The sequence below is a fragment of the Lolium perenne genome, chromosome 3 (assembly GCF_019359855.2).
Source record: "Lolium perenne isolate Kyuss_39 chromosome 3, Kyuss_2.0, whole genome shotgun sequence".
Taxonomy (NCBI): domain Eukaryota; kingdom Viridiplantae; phylum Streptophyta; class Magnoliopsida; order Poales; family Poaceae; genus Lolium; species Lolium perenne.
The window spans coordinates 203,628,265-203,646,025 of record NC_067246.2 but is presented as its reverse complement, the minus strand read 5'-3'; the positions used below and the strand labels follow the sequence as shown (position 1 = coordinate 203,646,025).

General features: G+C 41.8%; 2 protein-coding genes across 3 annotated transcripts; both read right to left on the bottom strand.

Annotated features, from left to right (window-relative positions):
* Nucleotides 1–563: 563 nt before the first annotated feature.
* LOC127343135 (UDP-glycosyltransferase 88A1) lies at nucleotides 564–2,747 on the bottom strand. The gene has a single exon (XM_051369245.2). The coding sequence runs from the start codon at nucleotides 2,253–2,255 to the stop codon at nucleotides 798–800; it is 1,458 nt and encodes a 485-aa protein (XP_051225205.1). The 5' UTR covers nucleotides 2,256–2,747; the 3' UTR covers nucleotides 564–797.
* A 119-nt stretch (nucleotides 2,748–2,866) lies between these two features.
* LOC127343134 (uncharacterized) lies at nucleotides 2,867–10,929 on the bottom strand. 2 transcript variants are annotated; one of them, XM_051369243.2, is made up of 12 exons: nucleotides 10,788–10,929; nucleotides 9,151–9,255; nucleotides 8,965–9,071; nucleotides 8,105–8,259; nucleotides 7,194–7,282; nucleotides 6,608–7,112; nucleotides 4,953–5,057; nucleotides 4,586–4,806; nucleotides 3,943–4,025; nucleotides 3,505–3,616; nucleotides 3,290–3,364; nucleotides 2,867–3,215 (listed from the first exon to the last, which is right to left on the bottom strand). In XM_051369243.2, the coding sequence occupies exons 1-12, from the start codon at nucleotides 10,872–10,874 to the stop codon at nucleotides 3,033–3,035; spliced, it is 1,827 nt and encodes a 608-aa protein (XP_051225203.1). In that variant the 5' UTR covers nucleotides 10,875–10,929; the 3' UTR covers nucleotides 2,867–3,032. The 2 variants fall into 2 exon arrangements, with proteins under 2 accessions (XP_051225203.1, XP_051225204.1); XM_051369244.2 differs by having other exon boundaries at nucleotides 8,965–9,068.
* Nucleotides 10,930–17,761: the final 6,832 nt, after the last annotated feature.

Genomic DNA, 17,761 nt, shown 5'->3' with positions numbered 1-17,761 from the left:
CTATAACACTAAATCTATATAGTGAAAAAATATTATAAATCTAATGAAACTATAATGATGTCGTCGTTGTCAACATGTTTTTAAAAAACTTGGTCAAATTTAAATTAATTTGACATAGGACAATTCTAAAACGTCAATTATTTTAAAATTGAAGGACTATTTTTTTTAGAGAAAAGGTGGAAGGCTCTGCTTTAACGAAAGCAATAGCTTCCTGGTGCATGAGCCGCCAATCTTTAAGTTGTAGGCTCGATTCAGAGAAGTCGTATCCTCGATTTAGAGGATTGATGATGGTCATGGAAAAATGTGGAGTTGACCGAGGGAAAAGGCGAAAGAGAAGTTCGCTTTGGCCAGCTGCTTGACCGAGGGGATTCAATAGAAGATGGGTGTAGACTATCTGTACATGTGGGTGGGGAATTGATTAGAGATGTACTATCTCTATTTCTCTTTTTTTTTAGAAAGTTGAATTACCTTTTACTATATTGTGGTTGTTGATTTTTTTTCTATATTCTTAGTTAAATTTGACAAAGTTTGACATTGACTAACCTTAAAACAAGAAGAAAATAAAAAACGGAAGGAATAGTTTTACAAAAGAAGCGAAACGAGTGTACATACTGGTAGATGGCAAAGATCAGTTGCAAATTGGGTTTTGCTTCGGTGTCCCTCTTTGCAAATTTGGTTTACTTTAAATGATCAGGATCCTGTGATACCCGTTCGTGAGCTAACTTATCCTTCCGTCTTTACTGGTGGTAGAAGAAGACGGGAAGACACCAATGCACACCTCGTAATTACAAGATACATCACTCGACGATCGGCTCTCTGATACTCTCCACATCCAACAGGAACCGGAGGAACGCCGCCCGTGACGCGCCTCCTTCCTCCAGCGCCGCCTCCGCCTCTTCTCTGCGAGCAGCCACCCGCGCCCTTAGCTGCCGCCCTTCCTCGCCCTCTATCACCATCCTCACCTTGGCGTCCACCTCGCCGGCCTTCACGAAACCTTCCCCGTACCCTACCAGCTCCACTGCGACGCCCATGTCCTCCGTCATGCACACCTTGTTCATCTTCTGCTCCGCCTCCAGCGGCCAACACAGCATCGGGACGCCTGCCGCGACGGCCTCCAGCACCGAGTTCCAGCCACAGTGCGTGACGAACGCGCCGGTCGCGCGGTGCCGGAGCACGTCCACCTGAGGCACCCACGACGTGACGACGAGGCCCCTGTCCCCGGTCCGCTCCAAGAACCCCTCCGGCATGAGCGCGCCGAGGTCCGGCTCGGGGCGCACCTCCAGGTACTTATTCGCGTCGTGGCTTCCGGCCGGCGTGCGCACGGACCACAAGAACCGTTGCCCGGACCTCTCCAGCCCGACGGCTATCTCCTTGAGCTGCTCCGCGGAGAGCGTGCCCTTGCTTCCGAAGCAGAGGAACACGACGCTGCCGTCCGGCTGCGAATCGAGCCACGTGAGGCACTCGTTCCTCCTCTCCGCTCCGTCATCGGCATGATCCTTCGCGCCCTCGCCGACCAACGGCCCGATGCAGTAGATCGGGGGCAGGGTCCGGCCGGGGACGCAGAGCGGGTCCCTCAGCGACCGCACCGCGCGGCTCTCCAGCGACTCGAACGTGTTCACCAGAACGCCCATCGTCTCGGTGTTGCGTTTCCACATGTTGGTCAGGATCTTGCACATCTCATCCTCCGGGTCCTCCAGCAGCTCCTTGATCAGGTGAGACGCCGGCATCGGCGGGACGCCGAGGAAATCGAGTGGCGTGTCCCCGAGTTCCTTCAGACCCGTCTGCCTGCCCGCGATCAGCGCCGGAAGCTGGGTTAGGACGGTCAGGCACGACGCGCCCGAGGCGAAGAACGTGTAGACCGGGACGCCGAGGCTCGTGCAGACGTCGACGGCGTGGATGCAGAACATGTCGAGGACGACGGAGTGCAAGCGTTTCCTGGGGATGGAGCGGAGGAAGGTTCCGAGAAGCTCGTTGTACTCGAGCAGGAGCTGGAAAATGAGCACGAAAGGGTTCTTGTCGCCGGAGGCGGCGAAGTCCGGGGCGGGGAGGGGCGGGAGGACATGGAAGGAGATGGACGGGTTGGAGGCGGCGATGCGCTCGATGGCGGTGGCGCCAGAGTCGGATGACTTGAAGGGCGGCTCCACGAGCACCATGGTGACGTCGTAGCCGTGCTTGAGGAAGACGTTGGCCAGCTCCGTCATGGCGCCCACGTGGCTGCCGCCGGCGCCGGGGTACAGGACTACGGTCTGCTTCATCGATCTTGTCCGTGTGGAAGGTCGTTGGACCTGCTCAATAGTATTGCAAATACAGAAGTTTTGGGAATCTTTTGGGAGATGGCAGTGGCACTTGCGGCGTAGAAATGGTTGCCGTTGCCGTGGATGACTTTATAGCTGCTTCTGCCTTGCGGGTGAAGTACTAGTTTTGACCTCGAACCTCTATGGTCAAACACATATCAGGATTATATTATAGAGAGTCGATTTAGAAATCTACCTTGGATTAGTATTTTATTTTATATATGTGGCAGGCAGTGGTTTAGGAGTTCCGTCGTTGTCAGGTTTCCCGGTAGCTGCAGCTCGGATACCTGGCTGCAAAGTTGCAAGTTTTGATCCAGTACGTAATCAAAAACTGAAATCGGAGACGAAGGGAGAGAGAAGCTCGCGGATATACCGTAGTCCATATGTAATTCACATGAAAGACAGACGAGGCAGCCACCAGAATTGAAGTGCCCCCTGTGTAATTTCTCGAAACGAACATATTTTGCAAAGTGTGTAAATCGTCGTCTCTCAACCTTACTAAGAACTAAACAAGGCAACGAATTCTTCAAAAAATAAAATTGCCTACAGTTTCTTCCTCAGATGAAATGCAATTTTAACACGTATAAGCTCAGCTGGGTTGGCTCTCAAATATTTTATCCAAGAACGTTCAACAGCTTGCACCATGGGTTTTCAAGCTCCTACCTCTTACGGACGATATTCTAGCATGGTCATATAAGGACGATTGAGCGGTCAGAACTAGAAGAGTGTACAAGTCCGTCAGTCGCTCATGATCTCACTTCCATCAGAATGCTCAAAGGCATCAGTTACATCGCCCAGCTCTTCACTCTCCCCATCGGTTTCCATAGCATCACCATCAGATTCTTCTTCGTCATCTGTGTCCTTGTCCTCGTAGATAATTGGTGCAATCGCCTCTTCCTCGTCAGTTTCTTCATCAGCAATCTGGAAAATCTTTCAATTATTTGAAATGCCAAAAAAACAATCATGCTTTTTACAGAAGGAGAAGGAAAGCTTACCTCACTGAAACGGTAATCTAGGGTGGTAGAGAGTTGAAGTGCAGATTTGAAGGTCGATGTTCTTGCATCAATAAGCTAGAGAAAAAAATGCACTCAGTACCCACAAACGAACCTTACATATTCAAGGCAGTCCAAAACTGTAACGGTCTAGCCAATTTTTAATCCAAAACATATTTGTTCGATGTACTGTAACTGCAGATGACAAAATTACGAACCTGATAGAGTGAATTGAGCAACAGCAAAGAAGACTCCTGAGACACTATGCTGCTCATGTGCCGGCTAAGTAAAGTTTGTAGCCACGGAAGCAAACAAACCAGTTTTGCACCCCTGTGGAGGAAAAAAAAACTTTTTGTAAGGTTGTGATGTCATATGCATGCACGCATGAATCACCAAATAATGGGGAAAATTAACTACAAGAGGCTAAGCACATTCCGAAGTTCTACAATCTAGTCATGTGAATAAAAAGATTAGATCGGAAATACAGTAACCAACAATGCAAAGGTCAATGGATTACATACAGTAAATGGTGTCTGACTGAAGGCATTATCAGTCAATGAACTGATGTTCTCTAGTTAATATTACACACACCAGCGCACCACAGTTTGTTCTGAACAATGTACTCAAGTAAGAAAATACTTCCAAAGCTTTCGTACCTAGATTGTATCGACAACACGAAAAACTTGAGAAGCTTCAGGGCATCTGCTGGTGTTAGGAGTGATATTGACTTCACAATGACCTGCATGTAATGAAACAATAAAATTATCACACAAGAGAACATATTCTGACAAATAGCAAAAAAGATAAATAGCGCCAAATCCTGACTTTGGCAGGTACAAATAACTGAAAGGTTGCAGCTAGAGGAGTAATTGGTGAAACTCAAACTCACTTAACTATTAGGTTTGTTATGGGCCGAAAAGCAGGCCAGATCTTAGCCTAACAGATAACTTCTCGCAAGGATTGTTTATAAAGCATCCTAGCTTGACTGAATAAGCCTAGAGATTCCCTCAAAAAAAAAAAAAAAAAAAAAAACTCGAGGTCTAGAACATTGGTTAAGAGCAGGAATAAGGAACTCTGTTTCTTCTGTTATCAACAACATCACTGGTAGAAACTCAGTATTGCACATAATTTACCCTTTTCCTATGCACCTTTACTTACTATATAAAATATATCTCTATTGTACAAGCATTTAATTAACTAGGAACTTTGACGTGAAAAAATTCATGGTATGACCTGTGAAGACAAGCAGCAACAAAGGATTTGACATAGCATTGCACAAAACAGAAAACAAAGACATGCCTTTTCATCTCTATTGTACAAGCATTTCAGCAATTCAGCATGATCATCAGCACGTAAAGCTTGCTTCAGCAAAATATGGACTGAATCTGCACTCGGCGGTGCTAGAGAGACTGGTTGCTCTTCAATGAATTCAGATTTGTTGAGCAAATTTAGACTTTCAAGTTTCTGCTCCATAGTTGGTTCGTCAATATTATACTCTGGATTCCCCTCCTTGACTGTGTCTAGATGTTCCACCAAAATACAAATTTTAGTCATCAGAAAGAAAATGAAGGGCACCCTTAAATTTGTTTTTTCATGGTTTAGAACACTTGATGCATATGACTGTGTCAGGTCTGGAGGTACTTCAAATAACATGGTGATTTGTTACCATTAGTAGAATCCAGAACAGATGCTGTCCTTTTCTTTGATCTTCCTTGATCAGTTGGGTTTGTATTCTCCTGTTGATCTTGTTCACCAGCCATCCTGCTATTTCCTAGTGACATACAGAAATTGATAAACAGTTAAGATCAACGATAGGCATCTCAACTAAGTACATAATTGTAACTTCAATAGCATAACATATAGTCGTAAAAACATATGGAGACAAAGTCCAAAATTTGTGATTCAATTTACAAGGAACCAAGACCAAACAAAAATGTCATTAGTGTCAAAAACATGCATGCCGCAACCACAGGACATCACCTCTCTCACGTTTTGGTTTGTTATACTATCATTGGTAGACTAATGTATTATATCTGGCACAAAAAGTACTATGCATTTTCTGCTTTCTATATGCTGGTATCTCGCTTCCTTGCAGCTGTAAATTAGCATCTCAAATCCCTGTGCAACATTCACCTATAATAGAACAACAAAATAACACAGACGTTCATTGTGCCAAACTATAATGTTTATAAAGAGGAGTCACAGTGTCATACCATCAAATTAAGTCATTCATCACAAAAACCAAATTAAAAAAATGTAAAGCCTTAACATTTAACATGTTGAATATAGAAGAACGGCACTTCTATGACTTCCAAAACGCAAACTACACAAAACTAAGGCAGGTGCAGTTACCAGGTCAACTATTGATGGCACGGTTGCTTATACCGCCTGATTCCTATGGAAGGAGCGAAATAGCAGGACTTTTTTTTACATAAGTACATTTCTTTTGTTATTGTTGCCGGCCTGGTACATAGAGCTCTTGCTTTTGTGAGAGTGGTAGCTGACGATCTTGACTAAACCTGGTCGCTGTTTGCAACAAATCTTGTAAAATTCTGTATAGTTTCACCCCTCTATACGAATAGGCAGTACTCCTGCCGGCTTTCGGAAAAAAAAAAGTGTGTTTGCCGCTTATTGGGAAAGCAATGAAAGTACTTGATTAAGTCATAAATTATGATAAACCCTCTAGTGAACTATACTATATAAGTTTGATTCATATTTCATTAACATGTAGTCACAAGCTACAAAACATGGCAGACATGCTTCGCTGAGTGTGACACCTTTTCATCAACAAAATATAACTACTTACATGTGCTGCTTATTTGTTTTACCAAATTGGACATACATTAGTGAAGTATACGCTACCTGCTATCTAAACAACTCATATGATCTGGCAAGGACTACTTGCGATCATAGAAAAGCCTTCAAAACACAGTTACTCAGGATATTTGTGAAAAAACAACTGATAATTGGATAGGTAAGTTATAAGATCAAATTTATGGGTTACAACTTACAAGATATGAATGGTCAGAAAACATCTTGCTGAACAACTGAAACTATTTTTAACACCATCAAGTTTATTGCAGATACCTAGACACAGCTAAGAGCCAAAAAGTAAAAGCATCTCTTGCCATGGCAATGAACTAACAAAAGAAAGTGCAAATCACACGAAATGTAGGAGAACAGACTAAGCGGTTATGCAGCCAGAGCCAGGAACATCTGTCAAATTAACTTTCAGCGCTACTAAGATAAAGCCCTATGCTTATTTATTGACTTTACTGTACTAGTAATGATGGTTCGACATTGACAGATATATCAACAAACCTTTAGCATCTTGCTCCAAATTAGTTTTTTCCGAAGTGAATGCATCAGATTCCGCAACCAAATTGATGTCCCCGCAATTCTCACCCAATACTACAACCTTGAACTGTAAACAGCCTGGTGACCCAAACGCAACATGAACCTTAACTGTATTGTCTTCTTTGACATCACATAATTTAGCTAAGATAATTGGGATGCGGCCCTTTTTATCAGGTGAATTTTTTACTGAGATTTTGGTGGGCACTTTTTCATCTTGGGAGATGGTCTGTAAATGCCACACATAAGCAACACCTTTCTTCGATACTGCAAGAACAATTCCTCCGGTTTCATATGATGCGCTCCTTTTACATTCTACAGCCTTTGGCTGAGTATGCATGACAAGGGAGGCTGTAGAACCGATAGTGCCATTATGATGATCACAAGACCAGACTTGGACTTCTTTATTTTTGTCATCACAAGAAACTGAAATCCGTGCATCATCAGACACAGACATCATCTGGATAGGGCCCTGCAATCACAATGGCACGGATAAGTGATAAAGCCTCTTTCATTACGTGCCACATCTAGGAGATAAAGAGAGAGAGCGTACATCTTCAGAAGGAATCTTCAAGATCTCCTTCTTGTCCTTCACACTAAATAATTTTGTTGTCTTACCTGAGACACCCATGAACTTCTCATCTGCAAAATCCTAAAATGTAAGTCCAGAAAATACACAGAATGGACAAGATAAATATCTAAACAATAACGACGGAAGGTGCCATATTCACGAAAGACTGGAAATTTTACAAGCCTTTGTTCCAACACTGGATAAACTAAATACATTTGAACACTAAAGATGCAAACATATAAGCTATAATTGTTCCACCTGCGTTTGTTCCTGGCAGGGTGGTATCCCAGTATGCTCTATTTAAAAAACAATGTTTACTGGCAATTATCATACAAGCTCAAAAGGCTATTACTTTTATGGGTTAAAGAAGGTCACCCAGCCCGTGAATAGGCTTATCAGAATTAGGATCGACAAAACATTAGGAGACAGAGATAATTTAGCTAGGGAGAGAGTTAACGAATTAGGCAACATCGGTTTAGTATGGAAGATGGAGATAGAGTTTAGTTTCCCATATGAAGGGTTATCATGTAACTTTTTGATTGAAGCAATGAAATAAGAAAAAAAATTACAAGCCTGAAAGCATCTCTTCCACGTCAGGAACAATAGCTCAACCCGGTTGAGATGAGTGCCCTGTCCCTGGTCCTCACCCCCTTACCCTACCCAATTTATGCTTATGTGGATCAGGACAAGGTCCATAACAGCTGTACATGACGATCAAATAACATTTAAGGAAATCAGAATGAGATTCCTTCTAATGTAGCACTGCTTCACAATTAAGCCATACATGTTGGTGAAGATCTTCCCATGAATAAAACAAACACATCGAACTTTAATAGACAAATCTTTTAAATATGCAGAAGGTAGGAGCACATGAAAATAAATGCTGCACTTACCATGAGAAATTGTCAAATGATTAATTGACTTCTTCGAAGCTTTAAATGTGTCTTTGGGTTTTCCACTACGAGTATCCAATTCACATATAACTCCATCCATGCTGGCAGTATAAAGAACGCGCCCTTGTTTTGCAAAGTGAAGAGAAATTACCTTGCTAGTAGAAAGAGAAAGGCATGTCAATGTAGGCATCATTTTTTCACAGTAAAGTCATTCTATAGGTATTTTTTAGCTAGCTGATGTTTCTTCGGCCTAACCAAATTTGGGCTTGCTTGTGATAATAATCAAATTAAGCCCATGTTACCTGCATAAGTATGACCAACTTCACTGTGTCTTTTATTGAGTTGAAAAGAACAAAAAGGAAAGAAATTAATTTTCCCTTGGACGGTTGGAGTTACTTAGGTGAGAAGCTGAGCTTAAAGCATCTCGCAATGAAAAAAAACTAAAGATTAATCTCGCACAAATACAGCAAAAGAACATGTGGTTAAAATGTACCCCCTCCGCCCCGAAAAGGATGTCACGGGTTTGTCTAAATTCGGATGTAGTGTACATCCGAATTTAGACAAACCCGCGACATTCTTTTCAGGGCGGATGGAATACTAATTTAGCACTTCAGAAACTGGCATTAAAAAACATTAAGTTTTTTAACTACAAAAAGGTGCAAGGATTACCAAAGCAGATCTTTTCCTAATCAGAAACTACAGAGATGAGCATAATCAACATGGTAGGCTTATAATTAAATCAAAATGATGTTTATACCAACGATATAATAGGGGCCTTTTATAGCAAAATGCACCCCAAAGGTGGGAAGCACGATATCTATACCAAAGAAATATTAAGTTCATGATAAGATTTCACATACCCAGTGTGAAAAACACTTCTCCATATAACACCAGTAGAATCAAGAGCTAAAACCTCGCCATTTGCAGTGCCAACAGCAGCAACAATAAGGTTGCCATCCTTTTTCTGCTGTAAAAAAGCACCTCCAATCAAAAACTGAAATAATACGTCAGTATAGGTGACGACACCTAAGCTCGATGCAAAATACCTTCTTCTGAACAGAGCTGCAGGCAATGCAACTGTATGAATCATCTTGGGCTGCAACTGGATCAGTCCATTCTGCTATCTTTTTTCCTCCTGTTGTACTCCATACCTTTCCAAATAAAAATTTCAAGTGAAGAAGTGGAATATGTTTGTGTCGCTGCGTCCTCACATACTTTCATTTAACTTCACAACGAAAGATAAAAATGAGAAGAGGCAGCAATGTATTGAAAGAGCAGAAAATAGAAATAAAATATGGCCCTGCTTCAGTATTGCTAGCTAGATCATAGTAGCCGGAAACGAGGAACGGTGCCTCGTCCCTCGACCCGGAGTCGTTGTCCCGGATTCGGAGTCGGGAACGATGTAGGGGACGATGGGATTCGGCTACCGGAACGCGTCCCGATACAGTAGGTTCGCCACCGCTGCGAAACGGTCGGAGGAGAGCAATGCTTGGAGGTACATCAGCTGGAGGTTGGAGGAAAATGGGGAGTAGGGGACATGCTGATCGGTGATGAGTACCATGCGGCTGATGGTGGCCTACTGCAGCTGAACCATGGCCTGACAGTGGGCAGCTTGAGCGGTTGAGCCTGGCGGCGCGCAGGACATGGTCGCGAGAAAGGAATAGATGGGGCAGCGGCGGTGTACATGGATTTACAGACTTGGACCGTTTTTAATTACTATGGGCTATAATTAGAAGAGGACGTGGCCCATCTATTGCGACCTAGTGTATCGTCCCCGATACATCGTTCCCAAACTGGCGGGTTCGCGTCCCCTCCATGGATCGGAACATACGGATGATGTATACCCATGGCGTCCCCTAGTTTTTGACACCCTCCTTCCCCGTCCCCCGTTCCCGTTTCTCGTTCCCGTCGAATCGGAAACTTGACAACTATGAGCTAGATGGGACCCCAAATCAAACAGATATTTAGTTCTAACAATCTCAACTTCCCAAACATGAATCGACCAATTCCATACAAGTTACATGTTTCAAAGACCGATGGACAAGAAGAAACCTTCTAGAAGTTTGGATGGGGTGCTAAATATTGGCAATTATGTAATAATCCAGTAAATATCACTTGTCACGAGAAGCAAATTCCAAGCCATGAATAGTCAGTACCATGTAAGCAGCAGCCGTACGAAAACTAACAGCACTCTACTCATCATTTCGAACACTCCCTACAAAATGCTGACATGCAAATTGCTCAAGGGACTTCACATCTATTTACTTCGATTTTTCTGGATCAACGTGGTATACCTTTCCACTGAAACAGCGGCACATGGAAACGACAAGGAGTTAAGGTAGATACTCAAAGAAGTGAACTAGTAATATGTGACAGAACCATTGAGCACAGCCTACAAGCAAAACAAAACATGAGAGAAAATAGCTTCTCAACTGTCAATCGCCACAATAAACAGAACAGGGGAGCTAGTGACCCGCACAACCATACAGCAGCTAGGCAATACTAACTGGCACGAAACGATACATCTCAAGCACGGCACATCGTATCGCAGCGGCTTTAACACTCCAAAGCAGAGAGTTCCCCGATTCACAGCGACCGCCTAAAGAGGTAGCTAGCCAGCACGTAAGAATGGGGGTTAGGAGAGGGTGACAGGGGTTCGGGATAGGAGGGGCGAAGCGAGTACCTGGACCTTCCGGTCGGCTACGGCAGCGAATAGCTCTCCGTCGGGGGAGAAGGCGAAGGCGCCGGGCGGCGGCGGGGCTGTCGCCATGGCTGGCGGTAACGGCGGGCACGGACAGGAGGGAGGACGGAGGTGAGGGTTTTGGTCCGGGTGTCCTGGTCCCGTGGGCCGCTCCTATTTGACGCTAAAGGCGTCAACTGGCGAGTCAGCGCATACCCCCAGGTTGCATGGGCTTGGCCCATTAACTCGCGCTTTTTATGAAAATCAAGCGTGGAACTTCCTAGACCCTTGGAAAGGCATGAAACAATTCGAATGTAAATGGATCTATAAAAAAACAAACGTGAATATTGACATCCATTAAAAAGTTTGATTTCTCGCAAAAGTGGTTTCGAGAAAGTTTAAAGAATTGAATACGATAAGATTAAGATCGTCTGTAACAGTGCATGTACGGATTACTCTAGCAATCACTGGATATTTTGATATGATAGATGGATAAGCAAAACTATATTCCTTAACAGGAAGCTAATGTATATTATATACAATCGAGAGTTTTGTTAATCTAGATAATGCTAGAAAGAATACACAAACTTCAACGAATGAAGTAACCATCATGAAGTAGGAATCTTTGTCGTAATGAAATTATCAAAGAGTTAGGTTTTATCAGGCAGTGAATATGCTTGTAGTTACAAGAAAGTAAATGGGAAAACTAAGACATATTCTAACGCTTTATGTGGATGACATATTGTTGATTGAAAGTGACGTATTGACACGGTTAAGTCTTCATTGAAAATGGTTTTTCAATGAAGGACTTAGGCAAAACTAGAATATTGGGTATCAAAATCTATAGTGATATATTGAGGATTTATTATGTTTATGCCAAAGTACATAGATGAAATACTGAAGCAGATCAATATGGAAACGCCAAGAAGGGTTCTTGTCCCATGGAAGGGGTTGAAGCAAGACTCAAGTGTTTCACAACACTTGGTGAGAAAAAACGCATGAGTGATTTTTCAATCATATAGGTCATGATATGTACACAAACCAGATTTGTCTTATGCTCTAAGTGTTATGAGCATATACCAGGATGATATGATGATTATTGAATAATAGTAATATCCTTAAGTACTTTAGAACTAAGGAACTATTTTGTATGTGGTTGTGACACACATTTCGTTGAAAACCGTTGTATCATACATGTAGTGACAAACATTTTTATCTCAGTTAGGCATGTGTTTGATAAAAGGCGGCACATTGGACTAGAAGAAAGTTTCAAGGTTGATTTGGATGAGTTCCAAAAGTTAAACATTGTGACCGATATTACAACGAAGGTTGAGTATATAACTGCTCTAGTAGCATTAAAGGAGGGTGGTTGAGGGAGGTGGTGTTTTGGCTCATAGGAGCATATGAACCTATTATAAAAAATAATTAAAAGTTTAAAATGTTTAAAAAATTGAAATAAAATTTTGGGTGTACATCCTGACATTCTATGTTTGGTGGAAAAACATTTATGTGTCATGTATCAAAAAGACAAAAAAAGAATGTCCTGTACTTAATCGTGTTGGAGCATCAAAAATTATCTTTTTCACATGGGACATAAAAAATATTATTTTTCTGAAAACCTGTGTGCAAACATAGAATGTCTAGATATACATGCAAAATTTTATTTTAGTTTTTTCACATTTTAAAATGTATTTCACACAACGAGTTCATATGCACCTGTGAGCCGAGTTGGATTTCCCGGTGTTAGTCAGAAAGTTCATAAATGAACTTGGTGTAATTCCAAGTGTGCTAAGCTCTACCGTAAACAATGTTGGCAACATAATTAAAGCCGAGTAATTAAGGTCCCACTAGGCGACCAAACATATACAACACCATCTCATTCGGGAATGAGTGATGTGTGTAGACACAAAGAAATGCAAATACACACGGACGTGAACATGTCAAATATGTTGATGAAGTTTGCCACATGCAAAGCATATGAATGATACTGGAATGTCATATGTGTTAAGTGCTTAAATATTGACTAGAGTATTGACTCTTGTGCAAGTGGAAGGCTGAAGGAAATATGCCTAGAGGCAATAATAAAGTTGTATTATTCTATATTTCTTGTTTCACAATCAAGCTTATGGTTTTATGCTTTAATTTTATTAGTTCCGGATATTCGTGATATCGGAGGAAAACCCCAATACATGTCTGGAATTATAAATACCAAATAAGATATCTCTAGGTATGCCTCGATGACTAGCACATGTGATATTGATAGTCTCGGTTTCCTTACTATAGGGCAATAAGTAAAGATTGTTACAAGGTTGCCGATATCATACGATATCAACATTTTTAGTTGAATAATAATGATGGATGGACCCTAAATGATATACCGTGAAACACATCGTTAATATAGTTTAAGTAGTTTCTGAAAGACTAAGTATTATCATTACTAAAGATCGTTATACCATGATGCTACTATGAACTAGGATATGATATGGATGCCACGAGGTCTTCGGGTCACTTCGTAACCCATAGGATACTAAAGGTTCACCTGATAAATATATTCGTGTTATGTGTGGGGATTGATGCGGTTGTGTCCGGGCATGTCCACATGTATCCAAACCCATATATACAGTCACACACTTAAAGGTTTGGTGACATTTAGGAACATGAGTTGTTTATTAATATAAGAGATATAGGTTACGAGAGTGTCTCAGATGATCTCAGAATGATTCCGAGAGGTCCCGGATGATCCCGAAAGTGTCTAGACTGGTTTCGGACATATATATATATGGAATGTTTTGGAAGGACCGAAAGGATTTGGAATATTATGGAAGGTACCAGAAGCGCATGGGACGACACAGGCCATGTAAGGAAGTCCATACGGTTCCATAATAGATGTATCCGTGTTGCCTTCATTGTAAACTAAACCTCAATTCCCAACTCCAAGCATGGTGTTCACAACCATATTCTTGGAAAACAACTCAAAATATAAACCACTAATGAATACACCATCATGATTGTATTTCCAAACATTCATTTTGAACTAATGCATGAATCCTGAGAAGAATAGGATCCATCCTACATAATTCAAAACTAAGGGTTTAATAAAAACCATATTATTAAATTTTGGATTAAACCTAAACTAAATTCCGAGCCTTTAAGAATTAATTAACCACATGGAATCATGTCTGTGAAATCCCCATCCTAAATCAGAAACTAAGAAATAAATATTCCTTTGTGAATTATTTCTTGCATATAAATACCTAATAGAAACACTTAATCATCACTAGGTAACTTTACAAATTTCTATAAAAATAATTTGAATTCCAAAAGAAAGAAAATAAGGATTATCCTCATTAACTTCCTATTTGAAATATATGGTTATCATTTGAAATATAACCATATTAATTAATAATCTTGTAAGTCAAGATCATAATTTAGACAACATCTCTGATATATTTTATCAGAACTCAGACAATTCAAAAACCTGCAAAAGAGAATATAATTCAAAGTGAATTTAAATCCACAAAATATAAAACAGAAAAAGACAGAAGTAAGAGTCTTACCTGGATGAACACCAAGCCCAACAGCAGCCCTTGGAGAAACCCACCAAAGGCCAAGCCCACCAGAACCAGCCCAATACCCCTTCGCTTCGGATAAATACGAAGAGGACGAGAAAGTCTTCACCTTCTTTGTCTCTGCCTCGCTAGCACGCGCTGGGAGCGACACCACGACGGGGAGGGACATGTCCCGGGGTCGCCGATGCCGTTATTGACTACCAGTACACGCGGGAGGCCCTATAAAGCGCAGCGGAAGCCTCCATTTCCCCTCTCTACATCTGCTCTGTTCCCTCTGTATGTCGAAACCCTAGCTCGCCGGCCTCCATTCACCGCCGCCGATTGAGTCAGCCCCGAGCCTCACCGAGGATACTCCCATCACCGACGTCTTCTCCTCGTTCTTCTCGTCGACGAGTGCAAGCTGGGAAGCCCCGGTTATGGCGAATTTGGCCATTTTCTCCGACCACCGCTGCCATATCCATGGATGAAATCGCCGCCGTCCGAGCTCCATCCACCTCTCCTTCAAGCCCATTACCATCAGGGTAAGCATGTGCTTCTCGAGAGACCCCTATTGCATCACGGTTCGCGTCGTAGCTCGATGTCGTTGCTGCTCGTCGGAAGCCGTCGCAGATCATCGCCACTGGCCACTCTCCGGTGACCATTTGGAGGGGGCGCCGCCACCAATAGGTTCACCACGTACAGCTGATCCTATCTAGCAGAGTCGCGCGTCCGGGGGTGCGCTAAATCGTTGGCATCGTGGTCGACTGCCCGTCGGCGATGTGCTCCCCGTCCAGTCATCGATTTTGACTCAGTCAAAATCGACGTCGCCACTGACCTGGCTGATGGCCTACCTGTCTGTGACTACGGGTAGCTTTAGCCCGGGTAGACTTAGTAGTTTTCTATTTTATTTCAAATTTCATAAATTGTTGTAACTTTGAAAGAATATAGAAAATTCATTTCAATTCATAAAAATGTAAATAAGATATCAAAATTCTTATAAAAGTAAACTCTATCCAATAAAAATATAATATGAAATTTTCATTTTTTTAAAAAATAATTGTTTAATACTTATTAATTAAGCCTTTTCATTTATTCTAAATTCAATTAAAATTCAATAATTAGGAAAAGTTTCTAAATTAAATAAAAATCAGTAAGTAAATAAACAAAAAAAATAAAAAACTAATTTTATTTATTTACTATCTTGTTAAATCCTTTTTAGAGGGATTTAATCCCCTAAATGGTATTTATCCTAATTATTAATCTTCTATAAATAATAAAATTGCTAAGACCATTATTATTTGATTTCAAGGTTAATAAAAAATGCAACTTTGTAACCAAGTAATAATTTTAAAACTACATTACTAATAGGAAACCCTAATTCCATGTTGAATGAAATTACAACCTCATAATTCTATGTCGAAACCTAAAACCCTAATTCAATTAGAAACCCTAGCTCCACTATTTTATGTGAACCCTAAATTGCTTATAAACCTAAACCCTAGATTATAACTGATGGGATTCGTAGCATAGAAAACAAAAAATTTCCTACCACAAGAACGAATAACAAGCCAAGATCCAATCAAGAAGATGGGAGCAACGAGAAGATCATGAGACTAACCCTCGAAGATTTTTAAAGCCTACGAGATTAGATCTCGTTGTTGCAGAAGATGATCACTTGCCGCTTTCAAAAGCGCGTAGAAGATCTTGACGGTGTGATGTCTACGCGCGCTTCTATTCCTGTAGACAGTGATGGGCCTCCAAGAGCAGAGGTTTGTAGAACAGCAGCAAGTTTCCCTTAAGTGAATCACCCAAGGTTTATCGAACTCAGGGAGGTAGAGGTCAAAGATATCCCTCTCAAGCAACCCTGCAATTAAGATACAAGAAGTCTCTTGTGTCCCCAACACACCTAATACACTTGTCAGATGTATAGGTGCACTAGTTCGACGAAGAGATAGTGAAATACAAGTAATATGGATGATTATAAGTAGTAATTGCAATCTGAAATAAAAATGGCAGCAAGCGAACATGTAACAGAACTTGTTGGAAACGGTGTTTCAATGCTTAGAAGCAAGGCCTAGGGATCGTACTTTCACTAGTGGACACACACAACAATGTTATCATAAAGGAATATAAATATAAGCACTTCACTATGCTATTCTGAATTACTCTCTGGCAGGATAACAAACACTAATTCACCGTGTAGGGCTGCAAAAGCAAACCTTAAAGATGTATTCCCAAGTACTAATAAACACCCCATGCTGTCACTGTGAGCATTCATAGGAGGTACTAACACACCACAATTTCATAGAGACATCCAACTCAAATCATAACCCAGTGAACAAGTGATACGTCTCCAACGTATCTATAATTTCTTATGTTCCATGCTACTTTTATGATGATACACATATGTTTTATACACACTTTATGTCATTATTATGCATTTTCCGGAACTAACCTATTGACAAGATGCCGAAGTGCCAGTTCCTGTTTCTGCTGTTTTTGATTTCAGAAATCCTATTAAGGAAATATTCTCAGAATTGGATGAAATCAACGCCCGATATCTTATTTTTCCACGAAGCTTCCAGAACACCGGAGAGAGACCAGAGGGGAGCCAGTGGGGCCCCACACGCCAGGGCGGCGCGGCCAAGGGGTGGGGCGCGCCCCCATATTGTGTGGCCCCACCAGGGCCCCTCCGAGGCTGCCCTTCCGCCTACTTAAGGACTCCGTCGCGAAAACCCTAAAGGAATAAGCCACGATACGAGAAAAGTTCCAGAGCCGCCGCCATCGCGAAGCCAAGATTCGGGGACAGAAGTCTCTGTTCCGGCACGCCGCCGGGATGGGGAAGTGCCCCCGGAAGCCATCTCCACCACCATCTTCATCGCCATCGCTGCTTCCCATGATGAGGAGGGAGTAGTTCTCCCCCGAGGCTGAGGGCTCTACCGTAGCTATGTGGTTCATCTCTCTCTTTGTGATCTAGTTGAATATCATCTATGTGCTACTCTAGTGATGTTATTAAAGTAGTCTATTCCTCCTCCATGATGTAATGTTGACAGTGTGTGCATCATGTAGTACTTGGTATAAGCTATGATTGTGATCTCTTGTAGATTATGTAGTTAACTATTACTATGATAGTATTGATGCGATCTTTTCCCCCTTTCATAGCTATTGTTGACAGTGTGTATGCTATGTTAGTACTTGGTATAATTGCAATGGTCTATCATGCACTCTAAGGTTACTTAAATATGAACATCGGATGTTGTGGAGCTTGTTAACTCCGGCATTGAGGTGCTCTTGTAGCCCTACACAATGAATGGTGTTTGTTATCCAACAAGAGAGTGTAGAGTAGTTTCAGTTATGTGATCAATGTTGAGAGTATCCACTAGTGAAAGTAGGATCCCTAGGCCTTGTTTCCAAACATCGAATCTCCGT

Excerpts from the sequence above, each read along its gene's own strand:
- LOC127343135 (XM_051369245.2), bottom strand. The coding sequence starts at position 2,255 with ATGAAGCAGACCGTAGTCCTGTACCCCGGCGCCGGCGGCAGCCACGTG.
- LOC127343134 (XM_051369243.2), bottom strand. The coding sequence starts at position 10,874 with ATGGCGACAGCCCCGCCGCCGCCCGGCGCCTTCGCCTTCTCCCCCGAC. Across the intron at positions 8,260-8,964 it reads AGAAGTGTTTTTCACACTGG|CAAGGTAATTTCTCTTCACT; the intron begins GTATGTGAAATC and ends TCTTTCTACTAG. Across the intron at positions 7,283-8,104 it reads TCATTTGACAATTTCTCATG|ATGAGAAGTTCATGGGTGTC; the intron begins GTAAGTGCAGCA and ends AGGATTTTGCAG.